We start from the raw sequence: 19,154 nt of genomic DNA on the forward strand, positions 1-19,154 counted from the left end.
GTCTTCATTACAGAGACACAGGTATAACTGAGTTGCCAGAAAAGATGTGGCAGAAATAGATCTGCCAGGGGGCTTGGGGCCTATTGATGTTTTTTAGGGGAAGGCCATGTCGTTCCATCCAACACAGAGCCACGTGAAGGCCACTGGCTCTGACCCCTCCTGGTCTCTGCAGACCCACGCCAAGGGGAAAGCAGGACAGGAGTGAGGGACTTGCAACCTGTCTAGAACCACACTTGTCATTCTGCCAACCTGGTTCTAGCCTAATTCTGCAATTCCAGCCAATCTTGTTTCCTTTTTTCCAGGATATTTTGTGTTTCTACCAGGTAGGGAGGATAAAAAAGATAGAAGTTTCAAAAAGCTTACTATCAACTCTTTTCTCAAGTTGAGCCTTAAAGGGGAGAGAGAGGTAATATCTTCTACAACCCAAATTCCAGAACTTGATGTCACCTGGGAGACCATCCTGCCCCCTCTCCCTCAAGGGCAGGAGAGCTCTTGTACCTTCCCAGAGAGATGGAATCTTTCTCCTAGCAAAACTTCATGAAGACAGATAGTGAACTTCTTGTCACAACCTTTCCCAGGAACCTAGCAGTGATGGGACAGGAGTCCTCAAAAAATATTTGCCAAATAAGTGAAGAATGGGATTAACGATGAGGATTTCACAGCCTACATGGTTTGGCTTAACAACTGTCATCACCTGGGTTGGAAACCTCCTCCTCGTGTCTAATTTAGCTGATTCTGGATAGAGGTGCTTCCCAGGGGGAGGCCATCTGGTCCTTAGCCAAAGCTGCCCCTCTACGTCTCGGCTGACAGACTGGCTGTAGAGTTGGCAAAGGGCAATGGAAAGGTGTGCGCACTGGTCAAGCACAGGTCTAAGTTCACCGAGAAGGTGTGCTCTTTGAAGCAAGTGATTTTTACTCCTTGAGGGTCCAAGAAGTGGGCGGGTGGGGCGGGGAAGTGAGGTGTGGGTTTGCTAACAGCCAAGTTCAGGTTTCTAACACACGTTAAAAGACAGACTCAGGAAAAGAATGGGACTCTACTTTATTAGGTGATACTGAGCATCCATCCTGTAAGAACCAAGGCCCGTTCTAGGCACAGGCTCCATGTGTAGGAGGTGGCAGTTTCACGTTTCCCGGAAACACCTTATCTACTCTCCTCTTCCCTCGTAACAAGCCCCTTCACCTGCTGTCATCCCCCTGTCTTAATGTTTCAAGGCCCAAAGACACAAGAACAAAACCCGGCAGCATCCCAAGATCCAGGGTGACACCTGTAGGACAATTCCTGATTCAAGCCCAAATCTCTCCAGGGGACAGATGCACCCTAAAATCAACACTTCCTTAAAAATAATGCTCTTAGTATACAAAGGCTACCGGACAGAATTCTAGCTCTGCATATATAAAATAAAAAATCTAAGAACAGGGAAATGACAAGTGCATAGAGTGATGACAACGGGGCTGTGATCTGTGGGGTAGAGACACAAGCCCACCCTGCAGAGCGCAGGGCTGTTTTGCTGTTGATGAGAAGAAGCTACCGTCCACCGGGGGTGGGCTGCTGGGGGGTCTCTGTCTTCACTTCACACTCAAAAGACGAAACCCCACAAGAAGTAGTGCATCCCCCTGGCAGCCGACTTACCATAGGACAGTAAGCAGAGACAAAGGCAAACACGTAAATCTCGATTTTACCTTTCCTGGCAGCCCTGTGTCAACTCTCATCAAGTGGAGAGGTTACTGGGACAGTGGTTCCAGCCCATAGTGTTTCGGTGTTCCTGACACTTTCTAGAAACAGAAAAGGGCTTTACCTTCATGAGGATGACTCAGAACTGTAGAAGCCCCTCCACCTTGACCTGAAATCAAAGCCCAGGACACAAAGCCAGGAAGAGCTGGTTGTGCCATGGGCAGGGGGCTGGAATGCTAGCAGCTCGGGCTGAAGGCACCAGCCCGACGAGTGGCAGCAAAACCACCAGACCGACTGATGGATCCCCGGTGTTTCTCTGAGGACTCAGCGGGGCTGTGGCCAGGCTGTCTTCTCTCCCACATGGAGAAACACTACCCCTTGCCCTACCAAAGAGGAAATCGAGGCACAGAGGATCAGGAGAGGAGGAGCCAATCAAGTTGTGAAATTTACAGGAAAAGACCCAACTTTCCAACCTTCTGTTCCTACACTCTGCTCTTGGGGTCTGACTCCGACCACTAAGATGACGGCATCCTAGAAATGAGGATGAGCAGGTGGAAGATTCTGGCAAAAAATCCCCAAAGAGCATTTAGGAAGAACGGCTCTTCTCAAGAGGCAACCCTATTTGGGGCAGGGTGACAATGCCCTCTCCCAGGCCAGGCCCCTCACTGCCACGTCAATACAGTTTCTCTTTCATGTGAGTTCTCTGGTGTGTAATAAAATTGGAGCTGTTGCTGAAGCCTTTGCCACACTCAGGGCACTTGTAGGGCTTCTCCCCTGTGTGGATTCGCTGATGGATAATGAGAACGGAATTCCAGCTAAAGCCTTTCCCGCATTCGGGACACCTGTAGGGCTTGTCTCCCAAGTGGGCTCTCTGGTGCATGACCAGAATGGAGCCCCGGCTGAAGCTCTTGCCACACATGAGGCATTTATAGGGCTTCTCGCCCGTGTGGGTCCTCTGGTGCACCACCAGCTGGGAGCGCTGGCTGAAGCATTTCCCGCAGTCGCCGCATTTATAGGGCTTCTCCCCCGTGTGGATCCTCTGGTGCTTGATGAGGTTGGAGCTCCAGCTGAAGCTCTCCCCGCACGTCAGGCACTCGTAGGGCTTCTCGCCCGTGTGCATGCCCTGGTGCGCGATCAGGCTGGAGCTCTGGCTGAAGCTCTTCCCGCACTCCCCGCACTTATAGGGCTTCTCCACCATGTGGGTCCGCCGGTGCGTGGCCAGGTTGGAGCTGCGGCTGAAGCTCTTGCCGCACTCGCTGCACTGGTAGGGCTTCTCACCCGTGTGCGTCCTCCGGTGTGTGATGAGCGCCGAGCTCTGGCTGAACCTCTGCCCACAGTCGGGACATTTGTATGGTTTCTCCCCCGTGTGGATCCTCTGGTGCCTGATTAGGTTGGAGTTGTAACTGAAGCTCTCGCCACACTCCTTACACGCGTAGGGCTTTTCCCCCGTGTGGATTCCCTGATGTGTATTAAGGCTGGACCGGTTGCCGAAACTCTTGCCACACTCGGGGCACGAGTACGGTTTCTCTCCTGTGTGGGTTCGCTGATGAGCGATGAGGTTGGGGCTCCGGCTGAAACTCTTGCCACACTCGGCGCACTGAAAGGGTTTCTCTCCCGTGTGGATCCTCTGGTGGGTTATGAGGTTGGCGCTCCGGCTAAAGCTTTTCCCACAATCCCTGCACTTGTAAGGTTTCTCCCCGGTGTGAGTAGTTTGGTGTCTGCTGAAGTTCGAACCATCGCTAAAGCTTTTTCCGCACTCGTCGCATTTGTAGTATTTTTCCCCCGTGTGGGTCCGCTCGTGTGTAATTAGGTGGGACTTCCGGCTGAAGGTTTTCCCACACTGGGGACATTCATAGGGCTTCTCACCCAGGTAGGTGCCCTGAAGGCCTATGAGCTGTCCCACTTCCCTGCCCGACGGTGGCGTCTCCCCGTGGTCCTTGCGGGGGGCATTTCCCTGGGGCCGCCTGGAGCCACAGTCTCTCTCAAAGTCACTCTCCCAGTCAGACTGCTGGCCACCCTCCCCTCCAGGTGCTTCTGAGAAGATCTCATGGGAGTCCACATCCTCAAATGGGTCTTGGTTAGAGTTCTCCCCATTTTCACTCTGGATCTCAAAATCTGAAATAACGAAGAAAAATGTACAATTTATACTCAATTCCCTGTAATGTTGAGGAAAGGAAACCACAGGGAAAACTTTAAAAAAAATCAAGCTTCTGGTGCAAATAAAGAGGCTAGAGAATCCTCAAAACTTTTAAAAATCAGAGTTGTTTCCTTCTAACCGGTTATCTAGTCGCCAGGCCTCATAGTTTTGTGGTAATCACTCGGAATTTCTAGATCTTAAAGATGTGGGTTCTACGTCTCTACCTGCTTCTCCAGTGGGAAATGAGGTCAGGTGGGAATCTGAAAATCCTAACCACAGGAAATCAACAGGGTACATAACAACCCCTGACACTCACCAAGGCGCCTGAGATCCAGGAGGCACTGAATTAAATCTGATGAATGAATGAATGAATGAATGAGTTTTTTTATTGGTATCACAGAAATTTCCCTAAGCTGGGTCTCCTTTCAGAGGAGTTTATATAATGATCTCATGCAATGAAATATACCTGGTGTTTATAATATTATTAGTTGGCATTTAAGTAAGACACAGATAAGATGACAACACCTCTGCAACAAGGACTCTAGGTGTCTAAACAGATGACTGGAAACGAGTAAGTGGGCAGTTAAAAAAGCCCTCGAATTTATCTGCAGGGGGAGCCTACAGATAGCTCTCCCAATGGTAACACAAAATAGCTACCTTCCAAAACCTCGTCGAACTCTCTACTGCCCAACACTTATCAAACGTCTGGGCGAAAGAAATCATTAGGGACGATGGCTGGAAGAAGATGCATCCCGTTCCTGAGACGAGAGACTCCCAAATCTACCCCAGGACTGAGCCAGAACAGCAGAGAACTGAGAGCCTGGAACACATTGTTCTGACTCTGGCAGAACTACGTTCACGGAACTCTCGGTTTAATGGCTCTGGCTGACACGGAAAAGTCTAAGAAGTGTCATTAGAAATTAATGGCTGTCAGGAACGCTAACGCTGCCAGGAAGTTGTGGACGACATTGTTTATACCACACACTGTCCTCTTGATGAGCCAGAAAAAGAGGAAATTTTCCCTCTGAGAGAAATATGGAAAAGAGCCACTGTTCTGAGCAATCTTTGTCGGCCTCATGCTCCTGATCGTGGCTCCCTCTTTGCCTTGCCTGGCTGGAAGCTCAGAGCCAAAAGCTCAGAGCCAAAATACTGGATGTTTTCACAGCATGCAATTTGTGTTCTTTTGTGTCATTTTTTCCTCCTATTATTTTCTTTTTCACTATAATTTCTTTATGCTCTCGTTCTATGAGGTGTCTTCAACACTTTTTTGGAATTCTGTATATAGAAACTGATGCTTTTATTGACGAAGATGATAGCCTGATTATTCCTAAGACCTAACATCAGACCCCCTGAGAAAGCAGTTCCACCCACAGCAAGGAAGACAATTAGCAAAATAATTACATAGAGTCCTAGTGACATTTCCATTATTAATGCTAAGAAACCGTTTAAGGTTAGATGCTTGATTCACTGATTATTACTGTAAGTTAATGTAAATTTCCATTTATGCACATGATAAAATCTGGCTTGCCTCTCCCAGTTAGAACTGGGTTTCCACTCATGGCTGTAGTCAATACACGACCGTGTTTAAACTTACAAATTGGCATTTCGTGCTCACACTAACACACGTGCTGCTGGTAACCTGGGGGCTCATGTAACTGCCCACTGGCCCCCTCTCCCAGATCTGCAGGGGACGCTGTAGCCACGAGGGGCACATGCAAGCTCCCACTTGACTAGGACCAGCAATTCTGTGCTGCTTCCACATCCTGCAAGACGGTGTTTTGCAAGTTTCTAGCACCGAGTTTAGCTATCATATCTCTTCCATAAGGACCTCCAGTCTGGGGCCCTGACTTATTTTCTTCAAGCTAACATCACCAACGACATTTCTTTGATGATTTTAGTAACTATTCTCTTCTGAATAGGGACGTTAGCTAATAAGGTTCGTCCCTGCCTGAAAGTCAGAAGAACTGGTACATTCTGGTGTGAGCTCAGAAGCAATAGGGAAAACAAACAAAAACTCAAACTGCATTTTCAGTGAGATCAGGAGGAAGGTTAATTTGCAGACACCAAAACACAAGTAAGGGCTTCAAAACCAGCAGAGACTAGACAGAAGTCGATGAGGGAGGGTGCAAAGAGAGCAAGCATGGATAGAGGGGGGTCGTTACACAGGGGCAGATCTCAACAAGCTCAGGCAGAAAATCACCACGTGCAGGTCAGGGACTCGCCCTCAAGAGCAAGGGCATCTGGGGACTGGGGTGAGCCCGGCAGGCCACTTTGGTTCAGAGATGCAAAGGAGGTGAGGGTACAAGCAGAATCACACAGGTGAGCCACGTACGCAGGAGGCTTCCTGTCTCTGTATAGCAGAGAAGGAGAGAGCCTTTGACTCTCACGCGTTAATCATGGGAGTTATTATTACTGAGAAAAGTGACCGTTTTTCACTCATAAGAAAAGATAAATGAAGCGCCCGCCTCTATGAAGGAAGACCACAAACTAGAACTTGAGGAAGAGAAGGTGAGAGAACAGGAAGAGAGGAATGGGAGCCAGCAGAAGTCAGGAAAGGAGGGGAAAATCCAGAGAAATGAAGACAAAATGGGAAGCAGCACAAAGAAAAATAGGCACGTTGGAAAGCACAGAGGAGGACTGGAATGAGAAAAGCAGAGAAATGAAACGGAAACAAAGAAAGGGGTCAAAAGGATTAAAGCGAACGATAGAAACAGAAGGCAGACAAAAGGAGAATCAATAAACATATAATTGGAGTTCTTAAAAAAGGAAACTAAATCAGAGGAAAGGAATAAATACTCCAAGTATAATCTACAAAGACATAAGAACCCTTGAAAGGTACACTGTGTGCCAAGGAAAACTAACCCAGGGTGATGAATAATGAGACAGGTGACCACAGGCAAAAAGATCCACTTATCTCGGGGAGGGAAACCAACTGGTCTCAGATTTCTCCACAGTAACATTCAAGGTCTGCAGCCAGGGCAGCAACAGCTCCAAGACAGGCAAGAAAAGAAGACGTATGCCAAGGATTTTATGCCCAACAAAACTGTCCTTCAAGTATAAAGTTTACAGGCAAACAGCTTTGAATATACACAAATTCACGGAATACTGTTCCCGTGGTCTCTTCTTGAGGAAACGACAAGAGATGAATTCAGTCAACCAAGAGAGAAAGGGAATCCTAGAGCAAAAGGATTGAGGAGGAAGTCTTGATACATCTAACTTCAGAACAAGACTAGAACTACCACGGTGGTTAGGATGATGAAAGAGAAGGTAAATGTTACACAGCAATGTAGAAATGACGCTCTCATCAAGATTGGGGCTGGAGGAAGACGGTGGGCTACAGGATATGTTTGTTGATTGCCTCATCTGTAATACCTTGGAGTTCAAAAGATATCATTAAAATTGGCAAATCACGTAGTAACTGAAATATACGTGTCTTTAATAGTACAAAAATAAACATTAAGATTATTACAAGAGATAAGTGTTGGCGAGGATGTAGAGAAAAGGGAACGCTCATATACTGCTGGTGGGAATGTAAACGGGTACAGCAATATGGAAAACAGTATGGAGATTTTTCAAAAAGTTAAAAATTGAACTATCGTACGAACCAGTAATTCCACTTCTGCGTCTATATCCTAAGGAGACAAAATCACCTCCTTGAAGAGATATCTGCACCCCATGTTCGCTGCAGCATTATTTAGAATAGCCAAGATATGAAAACAAGCTAGGGACTGGCCCCGTGGCCGAGTGGTTAACTTCACGCGCTCTGCTTCGGCGGCCCAGGGTTTCACCGGTTTGGATCCTGGATAAAGAAAATGTGAGATATATATACAATGCAATATTTTTTAGCCAAAAAAAGAGAAGGAAGTCCCAGCCATTTGCATCAACATGGATGGACCCTCAGGGCATTATGCTAAGTGAAATAAGTCAGACAGAGAAAGACAAATACCATATCATCTTACTTACACGCGGAACGTAAAAAAACAAACCCATAGAAACAGAGGGTGGTTCCCAGAGGCAGGGGCTGAGGGGTGGGTGAAATGGATGAAGGTGGTCAAAAGGTACAAACTTCCGGTTATAAAATAAATTCTGGGGATATAATGTAAAGCATGGTGAGTATATTAATAATACTGTATTGTTGTATATTTGAAAGTTGCTAAGAAAGTTGATCTTAAAAATTCTCATCACAAGAAAAAAATTTGTAACTATGTGAGGTGATGGATGTTAACTAAACTTACTGTAGTAATCATTTCACAATATATACATATACCAAATCATTACGGTGTATACCTTAAACCAATACAATATTAAGATTTTTTAAATTTTTCCTTCTTCTCCCCAAAGCCCCTCGATACATAATTGTGTATTTTTAGTTGTGGGTCCTTCCAGTTGTGGCATGTGGGACACCGCCTCAGCGTGGCCTGATGAGTGGTGCCATGTCCGCGCCCAGGATCTGAACCGGCAAAACCCTGGGCCACCGAAGTGGAGAGCACGAACTTAATCACTCAGCCATGGGGCTGGCCCCAAACTAATACAATATTCTATGTCAATTATATCTGAATTAATACTAGTGGGGGGAGACAACTGACTGAAATCAGAGGGGTGGGGAGGAAAAGAACTCTATCAGATGTTAAAACATAATATAAAATTTCAATAATTAAAACATTAATAGACAAGCCAATGAAACAAAACAAAAGCTCCAGAAAAAGACTCAATGGACATGTGAATTCAGAATTTAATACAGGTGGCACATGGATAGACCAGTGGAATGAAAAAAAAAATTATATAACAAACTATGGGAATTTAACATACGATAAGGGTAGCTTCTCAAATCCATGGAGAAAAGACAGAATAATCAGTAAGTGATGCTAGGACAACTAGTTAGGCCAAATGGAAAAACCGGAGTTGGACCCATATTAAGACAAATTCCAAATAGATCAAAGATTTAAATGTGATAAAAAAATCAGTATGGACCTATCAGACAAAAATACAAGAGAATTCCTTTCTAAGCTGGGAGCCTTTAAATGTGATAATCTATCAGCTCATTACAGAGGCCCTTCTGAGCGGAATCCAGATCCAATAACCCTCTTGCTGTCTGCTGCCTAAGGACCAGTCCCATCCTCCTCTATGCAGACAAAGACGCCAGACTCTTATATTCCAGGGAAGGCCACAGGAGGTTTGAGTTCTTTCAAAGTTGATCTCTGATAACAGGCAGGCACAGAGCTATTCCAAAGGACGGAAAAGAGTGGCCCTCCAGGTCATCTGCCTTCACAAGGGCCTCCAAATGGGAAAAAATCACTGAGCTGGGAAGGGATCCTCACCCCTTCCAAGCTCCTCCTCGAGAGACAGTCCGGCCCCAGTGACATCGAGAGGACAAAGCAGAGTACAGTAGACTGCAGGCAACTCCCACCTTTATCTATTGGTGGCCAAGCAGAAAGTGAAAACTCAGAAACTGGTTCGCTTCAGATACAAGGGGAATAGCTTCCCCAACATTATGAGTGGAGACGGGAGGAGATGGTAGGAGCTGGGAATTTTCTTAAAAAAGGAACTTCACCATTAGAAACAGTGTTTCCTATTTCAAGACTTCAAGAGGAGCGTATTTTGTGGATGTGACTGGATGGAGGCAGGCGGGCTTCTGAGGAAGCAGGCTCGTGAGCGAGTGGCTGGAAGGTCCGATCTCCAGGAGAGAAAACTCAGAGATGAGACAGGCATTAAGGAAATAGGAAAGAAAGGTCTCATTTTCTAAATGTTTTCATCTCCCTAAAACTACTGAAGTAGGAAAGACGTCCCCTTACGTATGCAAAGACTTTAAAACAAGGGTTTTGGATGATGCTGTGCAGTTTAAACGTTAATGAATCTCACATAATACACACTGTTTATTCAGATGACACTGTCTATTTTCAGACAGTGTAAGTATTGTGAAGGAAATAAAACAGGGTGATGGGAAAGCAAATAACTGGAGGGCGCCATCAGATTCTGTAGACAGGGAGCGCCCCTCTGAGAAGGTGACAGCGGCCAAGATGGGAATGCTGTTCTAACTGACCTTAACAGTTCTCTATACAATATTGATCCATTGTATTTATTCATATGCGTCACTGTAAACAAGTTAACAAGCTCGTTCTTCTTGGATATAACATTTAGTTACCCACCTACTCAGAGAGGCAGCCAGATATACTTGTCTGTGACTAACTTCAGGTTTGGGCAAGTATAAACAGATTGTCAAAAATCTGTCACTGAGACAGACTTCAAAGGATATATGGTTCTCCCCTTGTGCATTGCTGGTGGAAATGTAAAATGGTCCAGCCACCGTGGAAAACAGCATGGTGGTTCCTCAAAAAATTAAATATAGAAATATCATATGATCCAACAATTCCGCCTCTGGGTACGCATCCAAAAGAACTGAAAGCAGGGACCCGAACACATATTCGTACTTCTGTGTTCATGCATTAGTCATAATAACCAAAAGCGGAAAACAACCCAGATGTCCGTCAAAAGATAAATGGATAAACAAAATGTGGTCTCTACATACAGTGGAATATTATTCAGCCTTAAAAAGGAACGGAATTCTGACACATGCTTCAACAAGGATGAACCTTGCGGACACTATGCTCAGTGAGATAAGCCAGACACTAAAGGACAAATACTCTATGATTCCACCTACGTAAGGTACTTAGAGCGAATTCATAGAGAAAGAAAGCAGAACGGCTGGTGCCAGGGGTTAAGGGGAGGGGGAGTGGGGAGTTAGTGTTTAAAGGGGACAGAGTTTCAGTTCGCGAAGACGAGAAAGTTCCGGAGTTGGATGGTGGTAATGGCTGCACAACAAAGAGAATGTAGTTAATGCCACTGAACTGTACACCTAGAAATGGTTAAAATGGCAAATTTTATGTTATATATATTTTACCCTAACAACAAAAAAAGAATTTATGGCTCTCATATAGGATTTTATGTATTCTATCAAATTTAAAATACGTGATACATCACCTACTAGAAAAACTCTGAAATTAATTTTAGAAAGTTAAAGAAACAAATGCTCAGAAAGGCAGAGAATTCTTAGAAACACTATTAAATTTCTGATGGTCTAACAGGCAAAAGAACAGTATCTTGCTTTCATGGGTATTTCTCTGATAATAATGAACATCTTTTCATACAGCTATAATTTGTATTTCTTCATTTCTGAGTTGTCTGTTCATACCTTTTACCTTTTATTCCACTAGGTTGACCTTTCTTACTAATTGCAGAAGCCCTTATAGATCAGGGATTTGACTCTTATCTGCCACACTGCAGACTTTGTTGCAAATATTTCCTCCCAGTCTGTGCACTGTCTTTTAACTTTGTTCACAGTTTCTTTTTTATATAAAGGACTTTTTTCGTGTTTTCATGAGTCCAAACTAGCTTTGAAGATTTCTGTCTCACTCAAGAAGTCCCACCCCACCCCAAGATTACAAAAGTATTCTCCTACGTATCATTCCAGATCTTTTACAGAATGACCTACAATCCATTTGGAATTTATTTTTGTGCAACTTGTGAAGAACGATCTATTTCTGTGTGAGTTATGAAGCAGGGATCCAATTTTAGTCTCTTCAAAATGCTGAGAGCACTGTCCGAACGCCATTCACTGAACGACTCTTTAATTGCCACAGGACCTCTTCCCTCATCGGTTAGTGATCCAAACCTGCAGTCGTGCATAGGCCTAAACCAACGGTTCTTGTATTTCCCCACGCTCGACACCCACTCTGGACTCAGGTGCACCGCAGATTCCCGGCTGTTCAGGGAAGCGTGCGCGTCCCCCTGCCTGGCCAGGAGCCTCCTCCTTCTCTCCCATGCTAGAAAGAATATCAGAATGTGTGAGCAAAGCTGATGTCAATATGGGGCTCAAACTGAACTTACTGTAATTTATTTAAAACAATGAAATTGCTTACAAACTTTGGCGCTTTAGTGTGGGTTAGGCTCAAAATTCTTGTAAGTCCCCCCCACCTGATTGTGACACACTGCTGCATCTCAACACCATGGTCAAGCCACCGGTCTAAAACACAGAAGTGGGGCCGGCCCCGTGGTGCAGCAGTTAAGTGCGCACGTTCCGCTTCTCAGTGACCTGGGGTCTGCCGGTTTGGATCCAGGGTGTGGACATGGCACCGCTTGGCACGCCATGCTGTGGCAGGCGTCCCACATATAAAGTAGAGGGAGATGGGCATGGATGTTAGCTCAGGGCCAGTCTTCCTCAGCAAAAAGAGGAGGATTGGCAGGTGTTAGCTCAGGGCTAATCTTCCTCAAAAAAATAAAATAAAAATAAAAGAAAATACAGAAGTGATTCTGGTACAGCTTCAGCCCAAGTCGGGGCTCCCACCGGAGCGCGGTCCTGAGAAGCCTGGTGGGAACCTGCTCCCGCCTGAGTGACCGGGGACGCTGCTCCACCTGAACTCTGGCTGCTTGAAAGACGAGCCGCTGAGAAAAACAGCAATGAGCTCTGTTCTCAGCTAAATGAACGGTTGCCAAGCACTTGACAGTTATAACGTGACATCTCTCCAAGACTTCTGTGTGGCGTATATTTCCAATAGCTAAGTGAACTAAAAGTGATTTTGTTTTGAAGCTGAGAATTGCAGCTTTAAAAAAACAAAGACCCTTACAATTCCCCAACTCTCTCTACTCCCCTTCTGAAGAAAAATGAAAGAAGCATGTTTGTTTGTTGTCATCGGGGGGCATTTTGCTGGGGCAGCGAGCTCAGAATGGGTAACCTGTTGCCTGTGCCACCGAAGGCCAGGAGATGCTGAGGACGGCTGGAGAGGCCAGCTGGGACTCTTTGGTTCAACTGCCGGACAGGAGGAGGTTTGAAGCTGATAACCTCCACTGCCCTCCAGCCTAGAGCAGTGCTTCCCAAACTGAGGAGTGCACACGAATCAGCCGGAGATCTCGTTAAGCACAGCTTTGGCGTCAGTGGGGCTAGGGGGAGGTTAAGCTGCCGCTCTTCCTAGGTGATACCGATGTTGGTCCACGGACCACACTCTGAGTAACGAGGCTCTACAGCAGTGGTTTTTAAACTTTGCTTCATCTTAAAACCACCTGGGGAGCTTTCAAAAGTCCGTTGTCTGGGCCACACCCCATGCCAACTGAATCAGTACACCAGAATCCCTGGGCGTGGGCTCCAGCAACCCAAGAGATTCCGAAGTGTGGCCAAGTTTGAGAACCAGAGGTCTAGGGTGGTGGATCTCAAACTGGAGACTGAATCAGGATCCCCTGGATGGCTTGTTAAAGCCGAGAACCGAACCCCACCTAAAGTTTCTGGTTCAGCAGGTCTGGGGCGGGGCCCAGGAATTTCATTTTTAACACATTTCCAGACGATGCTGATAGGGCTGGTCCAGGGACCATGCACCGCACCAACGCTCAGAGAATTTATACGTCAGGAATTTATCACTTCTTTTTTTTTTTTCTGAGGAAGATTAGCCCTGAGCTAACTGCTGCCAATCCTCCTCTTTTTGCTGAGGAAGCCTGGCCCTGAGCTAACATCCGTGCTCATCTTCCTCCACTTTATATGTGGGACGCCTACCACAGCATGGCTTGCCAAGCGGTGCCATGTCCACACCTGGGATTCCAACCGGCGAACCCCAGGCCACCGAAGCAGAACGTGCACACTTAACCGCTGTGCCACCAGGCCGGCCCAGGAATTTATCACTTCTAAGCCCACGAATTTCCCCTTTGCTCCCCTCTGGCGTCAGCAGTTTCTTTTTTGGGTGACAGGGGCTTCTATGAGATGAAATGTATCTGTTAAGAGAGGAGCATTTCCCCTTTCACTCTGTTGTTGTAACCGCACTGGTCTGGGGTTATGGCAGGGAGGCCGCTGTGGATGAGTCCACCGGCCTCCAGCTCTTAAGATATTTTCTGCTTACCTCATACAGAAAGTGGGATGAAGCTGGGCAGAGCAATCAGAGAACAGTTTGGGGACAGGCTGTCTGAATCCCACAGCGACTCTACTTGCTGAACCAAAATGGAGCCCTACAACTTCAGAAATGACTTCCGGCCCCAGGCCACTCACTGATGTGGGACAGTCTGAGAGGTACGGTTTGGCTGCCAACTCCTAGAATTTGAGACATTTTCATGATTTACAAGAACAAATATTGTATATTCAGGATTGTTCTGGAAAATCTGGGTTGTCATTCCTCAGATCACCAACAACAACAAAAAAAGGAAGTGTTCTGGTTTTTATGTCGGTAATTTGTAACAAGTCATAGAGATAAGTGACGCTTTTCATAAATAATCTGTCAATGTGCCTGTGAAACACAGGCTGAAAACACAACTGCCCAGCATGAGCTCTGTGGGCCAAGCTCATCTCAACCGAAAGACCCCATCATGGGAGAGGTGGTCTCCACAGGACCAGTAATGCCTACTGTGGCATTATGGTGGCCCTCAACAGCTCCGTTTTCTCTGTCACTTAGTCACTGGAGTACATGGATGTGACCAGCTCCCCCTCTCAACAGCCTTTCAGGCAAATGTCCTCCCCCGGAGTGTGGATCGGTTGTCCCCTAGGTTTCCAAACCCAAAGCTCGTCCTAAGTAAATACTGTCGGTCCCACCGCCATTCCTGCAGTTGGGCTGGACGACACCAAGTGGAAAAGGCCACCTACTAGGCCAGGTAGGGAGGATATCCGGGAGCCTTGAGATGTGACAAATGGGAATGGCATGTACTGCCATACTCAGAAACATGTTCTCTATTTGTAATAATATTTTTATTAACAGCATAAGTGTGATAGTATTCACTGGGTTTGCTGAATATAAACAAAGGATTAACATGGGAGCTTCTAAGAACAGAAACCCCGCAGGCCAGGAGTAAGTGCTCGCTGCTGGACTAAGCTGCCTGACTTGCCTACCGGCTGGAGCATCCTCCCCAACCCAAGCTGAGTCTCACCCATCCTCCCTTCCCCGATTCACAAGTATCCCGGCTATGCTCTCCCAAATGTGGGCATGACCTCATATTGTTTTAAAAAGAAAAGCTTAGCAAGGCTTTCTCAGTGAAAGGCAGATGAGCCTGGGACCAAGCAGCTCTGTCCGCCTCCTTCACAGACTGAGCAGGGGAGCCTCCCACACCTGCAGGAAGGTGGGAAGCATCCTTTGACTCATCCCAACGATGCTTATTGAGTTCCCATTATGTGTAGGCCACTGCGCTGGGTACTATGTGAGCTGAAAAAAAAAAAAGAAGAATATAGAAAGAAAAAGAAAAAAGACAGGCTCCTTGTCTTCTGGGATTTTACAGGTTCTAAAAGAAATAAGACAAGGATTCATACAAATAGAAACCAAGATGGAATATGATAAAAAGTCAGAAGAGAAGGGGAATCCGAATGTTCTGAGGGAGACGGCTTCTGGCAGAGGCGATCAAGATGCTCCCAGGTGGGTGGAAGCGAGGACAGGGAAGAGGGACCAGAAGTAAGGACGGCTTTATGGAGCGGGTCCCCAAGCCTGTACGCTCAAAGGACGACCAGGATATCATCAGAGGGATGGGACAAAGCCACTCCACGTCAAAGCTCAGGAGCACAGAAGAATGCTAGAAGGCACAGCCTACGTTCAAGAAACAGCAAGACCTGGTCCAAATGGAGCAGGGGCTGCAGCAACAGGACCAGGGGACCGGCCGCAGGGCCGGGTGGGCCAGGTCACACAGGGCCAGGGGGTCCAAGTAGAACAAGGAGGGCACGCTTGATTTGGAGACGCTGGGGAACTCACGAAGATTTTTAGCAGGCGATCACTCAGGTGGGAGTGAGCAGCTGCCACGAAGGGGAAGGAGGCTGCGGGCAGGTTCCACTTGGAGGCTGCCACAAGAGTTCAGATGAGAAACACAAGAGCCGGAGTTCGGGCTGGGTGTGGGGATTAGGATGTCCTTGGGAAACACTCACAGAGAGAGATGAGCTTCAACTATTAATACAACTATTAATACAGGTCCAATCTTCACTGGAATGATAAGATACTTTACCCGCGGGCACCTAAAGGTGACTGCTAGTCAAGTATTAAACCACCACTATCTAACCAGGCCTTGAAATGTCCTGTGCGGGGTAAACGTGTCCAAAGGTCCCGAGCTGGACAAGCAGAATAGAGGCCAAGTGGTCTGATGTTGAGTAAATGTTTGAGAAGCGATGAAGACGAGTGCAGAGGTTCCTCGGAGCAACCACGAGGAAGGCCAGGAGCATTTGTTAAACAGACGAAGACCAACACAGAGGATCTCAAGGCAGAAGTCAGAGGACTAAGATGGCTGGGAAGTCCTTCCGGGGAAGGACGACAGGCACGAAGCCCCTGCAGCAAGCCGGGTGGGGAGGGCTGTCGCAGTGGACACCTGCGATCACCTCAGAGACACCGTCTGAGATGGACCCTCTGCTCTGCAACCTCCCCAACTGAACAACAACCCTGGGGGCTTCAGCCTAGTATCTGACCGAAGATGCTCAAGTTCATTACAAACTCGTCACATCCATCAGGAGGCAAGCGAACCAAGTTTTTAGATAGGATGAGAGGTTTTTGTTTTTTTAAATAGGAAGAGCAAAATTAAAAGTTATTTTTCAGTGCCAAAGAAAATCAGGTACTTTGCTTCAAATAAAACCTAAGATCCACCAAAAACATGTAGAAGCCAACAGACTGGAGCTTGAATCCTGGCCCCACCACTGACCACCTGTGTGACCTCAAGTAAGGGCTCAACTTTGCTGAACTTCCATTTTCCCATCTGTAAGATGACAGTCCCACCCACTTCACAGGACTGTTAGTGAGACGGACGTGTAAGGTGCCCACTGCGGGCTGGGCTCACAGTAGGCCCTCAATGTCAGTCTCTTGCTCCAAAAGACAGCTCTATTCACATCTCCCAAGTCCCTGAGGGCTGTCACAACCTCTGCCCCCAAACACCTTCCCTTTCCTTCTCTTCTCTTCCCAGTCTTCTGAATCCTCCAGATGAGACGCCCCTGAGTTAGTCACCTTCGTCTTAGTCCACGTCTGCATCACTCTTAACAACACCCACTGGGCACTATCCCTTTGCCTCATGGATGTGATGAAACGTTTGGGAACACAGGCCATGTCCTCGGACCCATGAGTTCAAATCCTGGTTCCGCCTGGCACCAGCTGCACGATCTGAAGGAAATCACTTAACTTCTCTGGTGACGATAATCTCGATTATGGCCCAAGTTTCCCCTGGTTTTGCATATCAGGGGCTAGGCACACCACCTGGCCCATAGAAAGGGACTGACAAACACTCGCTCTTTCGACTGTTAGTTCTTTCTCTCACATGTATCCAATCTCCCCCGGCCCCCCAACGTCCCCACCTCAGCCCGGCCCATATCACTGCACCCCCGTGTCTAGACGGCTTCCTGGCTGCCCTCCTGCCTCTAATCGAACCTACATCCTGTTGCCAAACTCAGCTTCCTCCCGTGCCCCCGGGTCCTAGTTCAAGAGCCTGCTGAGGCCAAGGACACCAGCCCAAACCTCCACCAGTCCTTCCCCCATATTACTCCCTACCACTTCCTAAAATCACCGCCACTGCAATCAGCCAGCCTCCAACTGTCACCTGAAGGAATGAGCTGTGCCCCCTCGGAGCCTCGGCCACCACACCCTCCTCCTCCCCTGCACCCTTCAAATTCTGCTCCAGCCTGCAACCTCCTGCTGCAATTTCAGACCCTCCGTGAGGCCTCCCCTGACCAATCCCCACCTCTCCCCGTTCCTTTCTCTGAACTTCTGCAGTTCTCATCAGCACAAGGCAGCCATTTCCCACGGGGTCTTCAACAGTCCTAAGGGCACAGGTAGACCCGAAGCAAAGATTTGGTCATCAAGGGAGTCGAGATTACGAGTGAAGCCCACAATGGAGACAGACTGGTGAAATGGCATGCCTGGATGCCGCAACGTGTTAATAACGCAGGAGACAAACCTATTAACCACTGCAAAGAGCTCCCACTTAAAGTGACTCTTTTAAGAGCCTAGGACGACCTTATACCACAGAAAGTCCCTAGTTATTAGCTGGTTTACTCACCCTTTATCTTGGTTTCATAAAAAAATCACTTTTTAAAAACAGGACTTGGTTTTTCTAACTGCTGGAATGTCAAATATTTGGGATGTTTATTGCATGACCAAGTGAAGGTTCCAAGGGGTGGTTTGTAGGGTCTTCAGCCCCTCCCCCCATAACCTAAATCAGCTTCCCAACCTCTCCAAATAAACAAAAGTAAAAACTATGCTAACTATGCAAATTTAGCTCCAAGAATAGTCCTCTAAGCTCCTCTTATGCTGAAATTCTGGAACTGTCCCTGCACACAACAAGGGCATTAAAAAGGGCGACAATGTGCCGATTGCCTGCAGACAGAGCAGAGGGATGGGGCTGTCCCGAGTGCCGTCCTGGACACCACCTTCTCCTCCTCTGCAAACACCCTCCTCCACTGCTGAGGGATGCTCCCACCCTCTCCCAAGGAGGTTCAGCATCTCACCACTGGCCCGAAGGGTCTGGGTCAAGTCTTCCACCAGGGCCACTGCCTCCTCGCTGCTTTCGGGCCGATGCTCTTGCAGCCAGGCCTGAATTTCCCTCGGCAGCACGGTCAGCATCTGCTCCTTGGTGTGCACCTCCGGCCTCAGCCAGCGCCGACAGAGCTCTCGAAGGCGGCCAAGCGCACCCTGAGGCCCTCCCGCTACCTCCTCGTGCGGGCTGCCCTTGCCAGTGCTCTGGGGAAAGGGCTCGGACTCAGGGCCATCCTCCTGCAGGACAGCTTCCTGCACCCAGGAGTCATCCTCCAGGATCATGGTGGCGACCTCCTCCTCCGGTTCATCTTCCTCTTGAGGTACCTGGACCAAAGGGCTCAGGGGAGTGGTTACTCTGGGCACCTCTGCAGCCATCATCCACGTTCTTGGGGCAATCACTCAGGCTTCTAGTCTTGAACTTCCGTCTTCTCCAGCCAGCCTCTCTGAGAAGACACTTTTCTTCTCAAATTTCAACAAGTAGTCTGCTGAGAAATGAGAAAGAGAACCAGAATCAATAAGGAGACTGTCCTAAATAACCTAACTCATAGCAGCCCAGGACAGGCCACCAAGCGGCTCCTACATCCGCAAGTCAACACAAGTTTCCTGTCCCTCTTAAAGGAAAAATGGCTTATTCCTGAAAACATATCTCTCTGTGGCAAGAGAAGTTAAGAAGAATCACAAGTACAAAAAAATACAGCACTTTCTTTCCAAAAGACCCAGGACTGAGTTATCCTGCCCTCAGTCTGCAGAGCGACTGACCCTGACCTAACATACAACTCAGTCACTCAACCTCACTGACCATCTAACAAGCAGATATAACACACATCCTTCGTGTCTTACCGGGACATCGGGACATCGTAAGGATTAACAATGGATCAGATGTCAAGGCACTT

The 19,154-nt window shown here is 47.5% G+C and overlaps 1 protein-coding gene across 3 annotated transcripts in view; it reads right to left on the reverse strand.

Annotated features, from left to right (window-relative positions):
* The window catches only part of ZSCAN2 (zinc finger and SCAN domain containing 2), a 39,817-nt gene that overhangs the window by 19,373 nt on the left and 1,290 nt on the right, over window positions 1-19,154 (reverse strand). Inside the window, exons 2-3 of one of the 3 annotated variants that reach the window (XM_070230611.1) lie at window positions 18,234-18,746; window positions 2,410-3,786 (exon numbers count right to left, since the gene is read on the reverse strand). In XM_070230611.1, coding sequence (XP_070086712.1) covers window positions 2,410-3,786; window positions 18,234-18,639 — 1,783 coding nt within the window. In that variant the 5' untranslated portion in view covers window positions 18,640-18,746. Of the gene's footprint in view, window positions 1-1,021; window positions 3,787-18,233; window positions 18,747-19,154 lie in introns of those variants that run through there. The other 2 variants (XM_001498452.6, XM_070230606.1) reach the window with 2 other exon arrangements.

The sequence above is a fragment of the Equus caballus genome, chromosome 1 (genome assembly GCF_041296265.1).
Source record: "Equus caballus isolate H_3958 breed thoroughbred chromosome 1, TB-T2T, whole genome shotgun sequence".
NCBI lineage: Eukaryota > Metazoa > Chordata > Mammalia > Perissodactyla > Equidae > Equus > Equus caballus.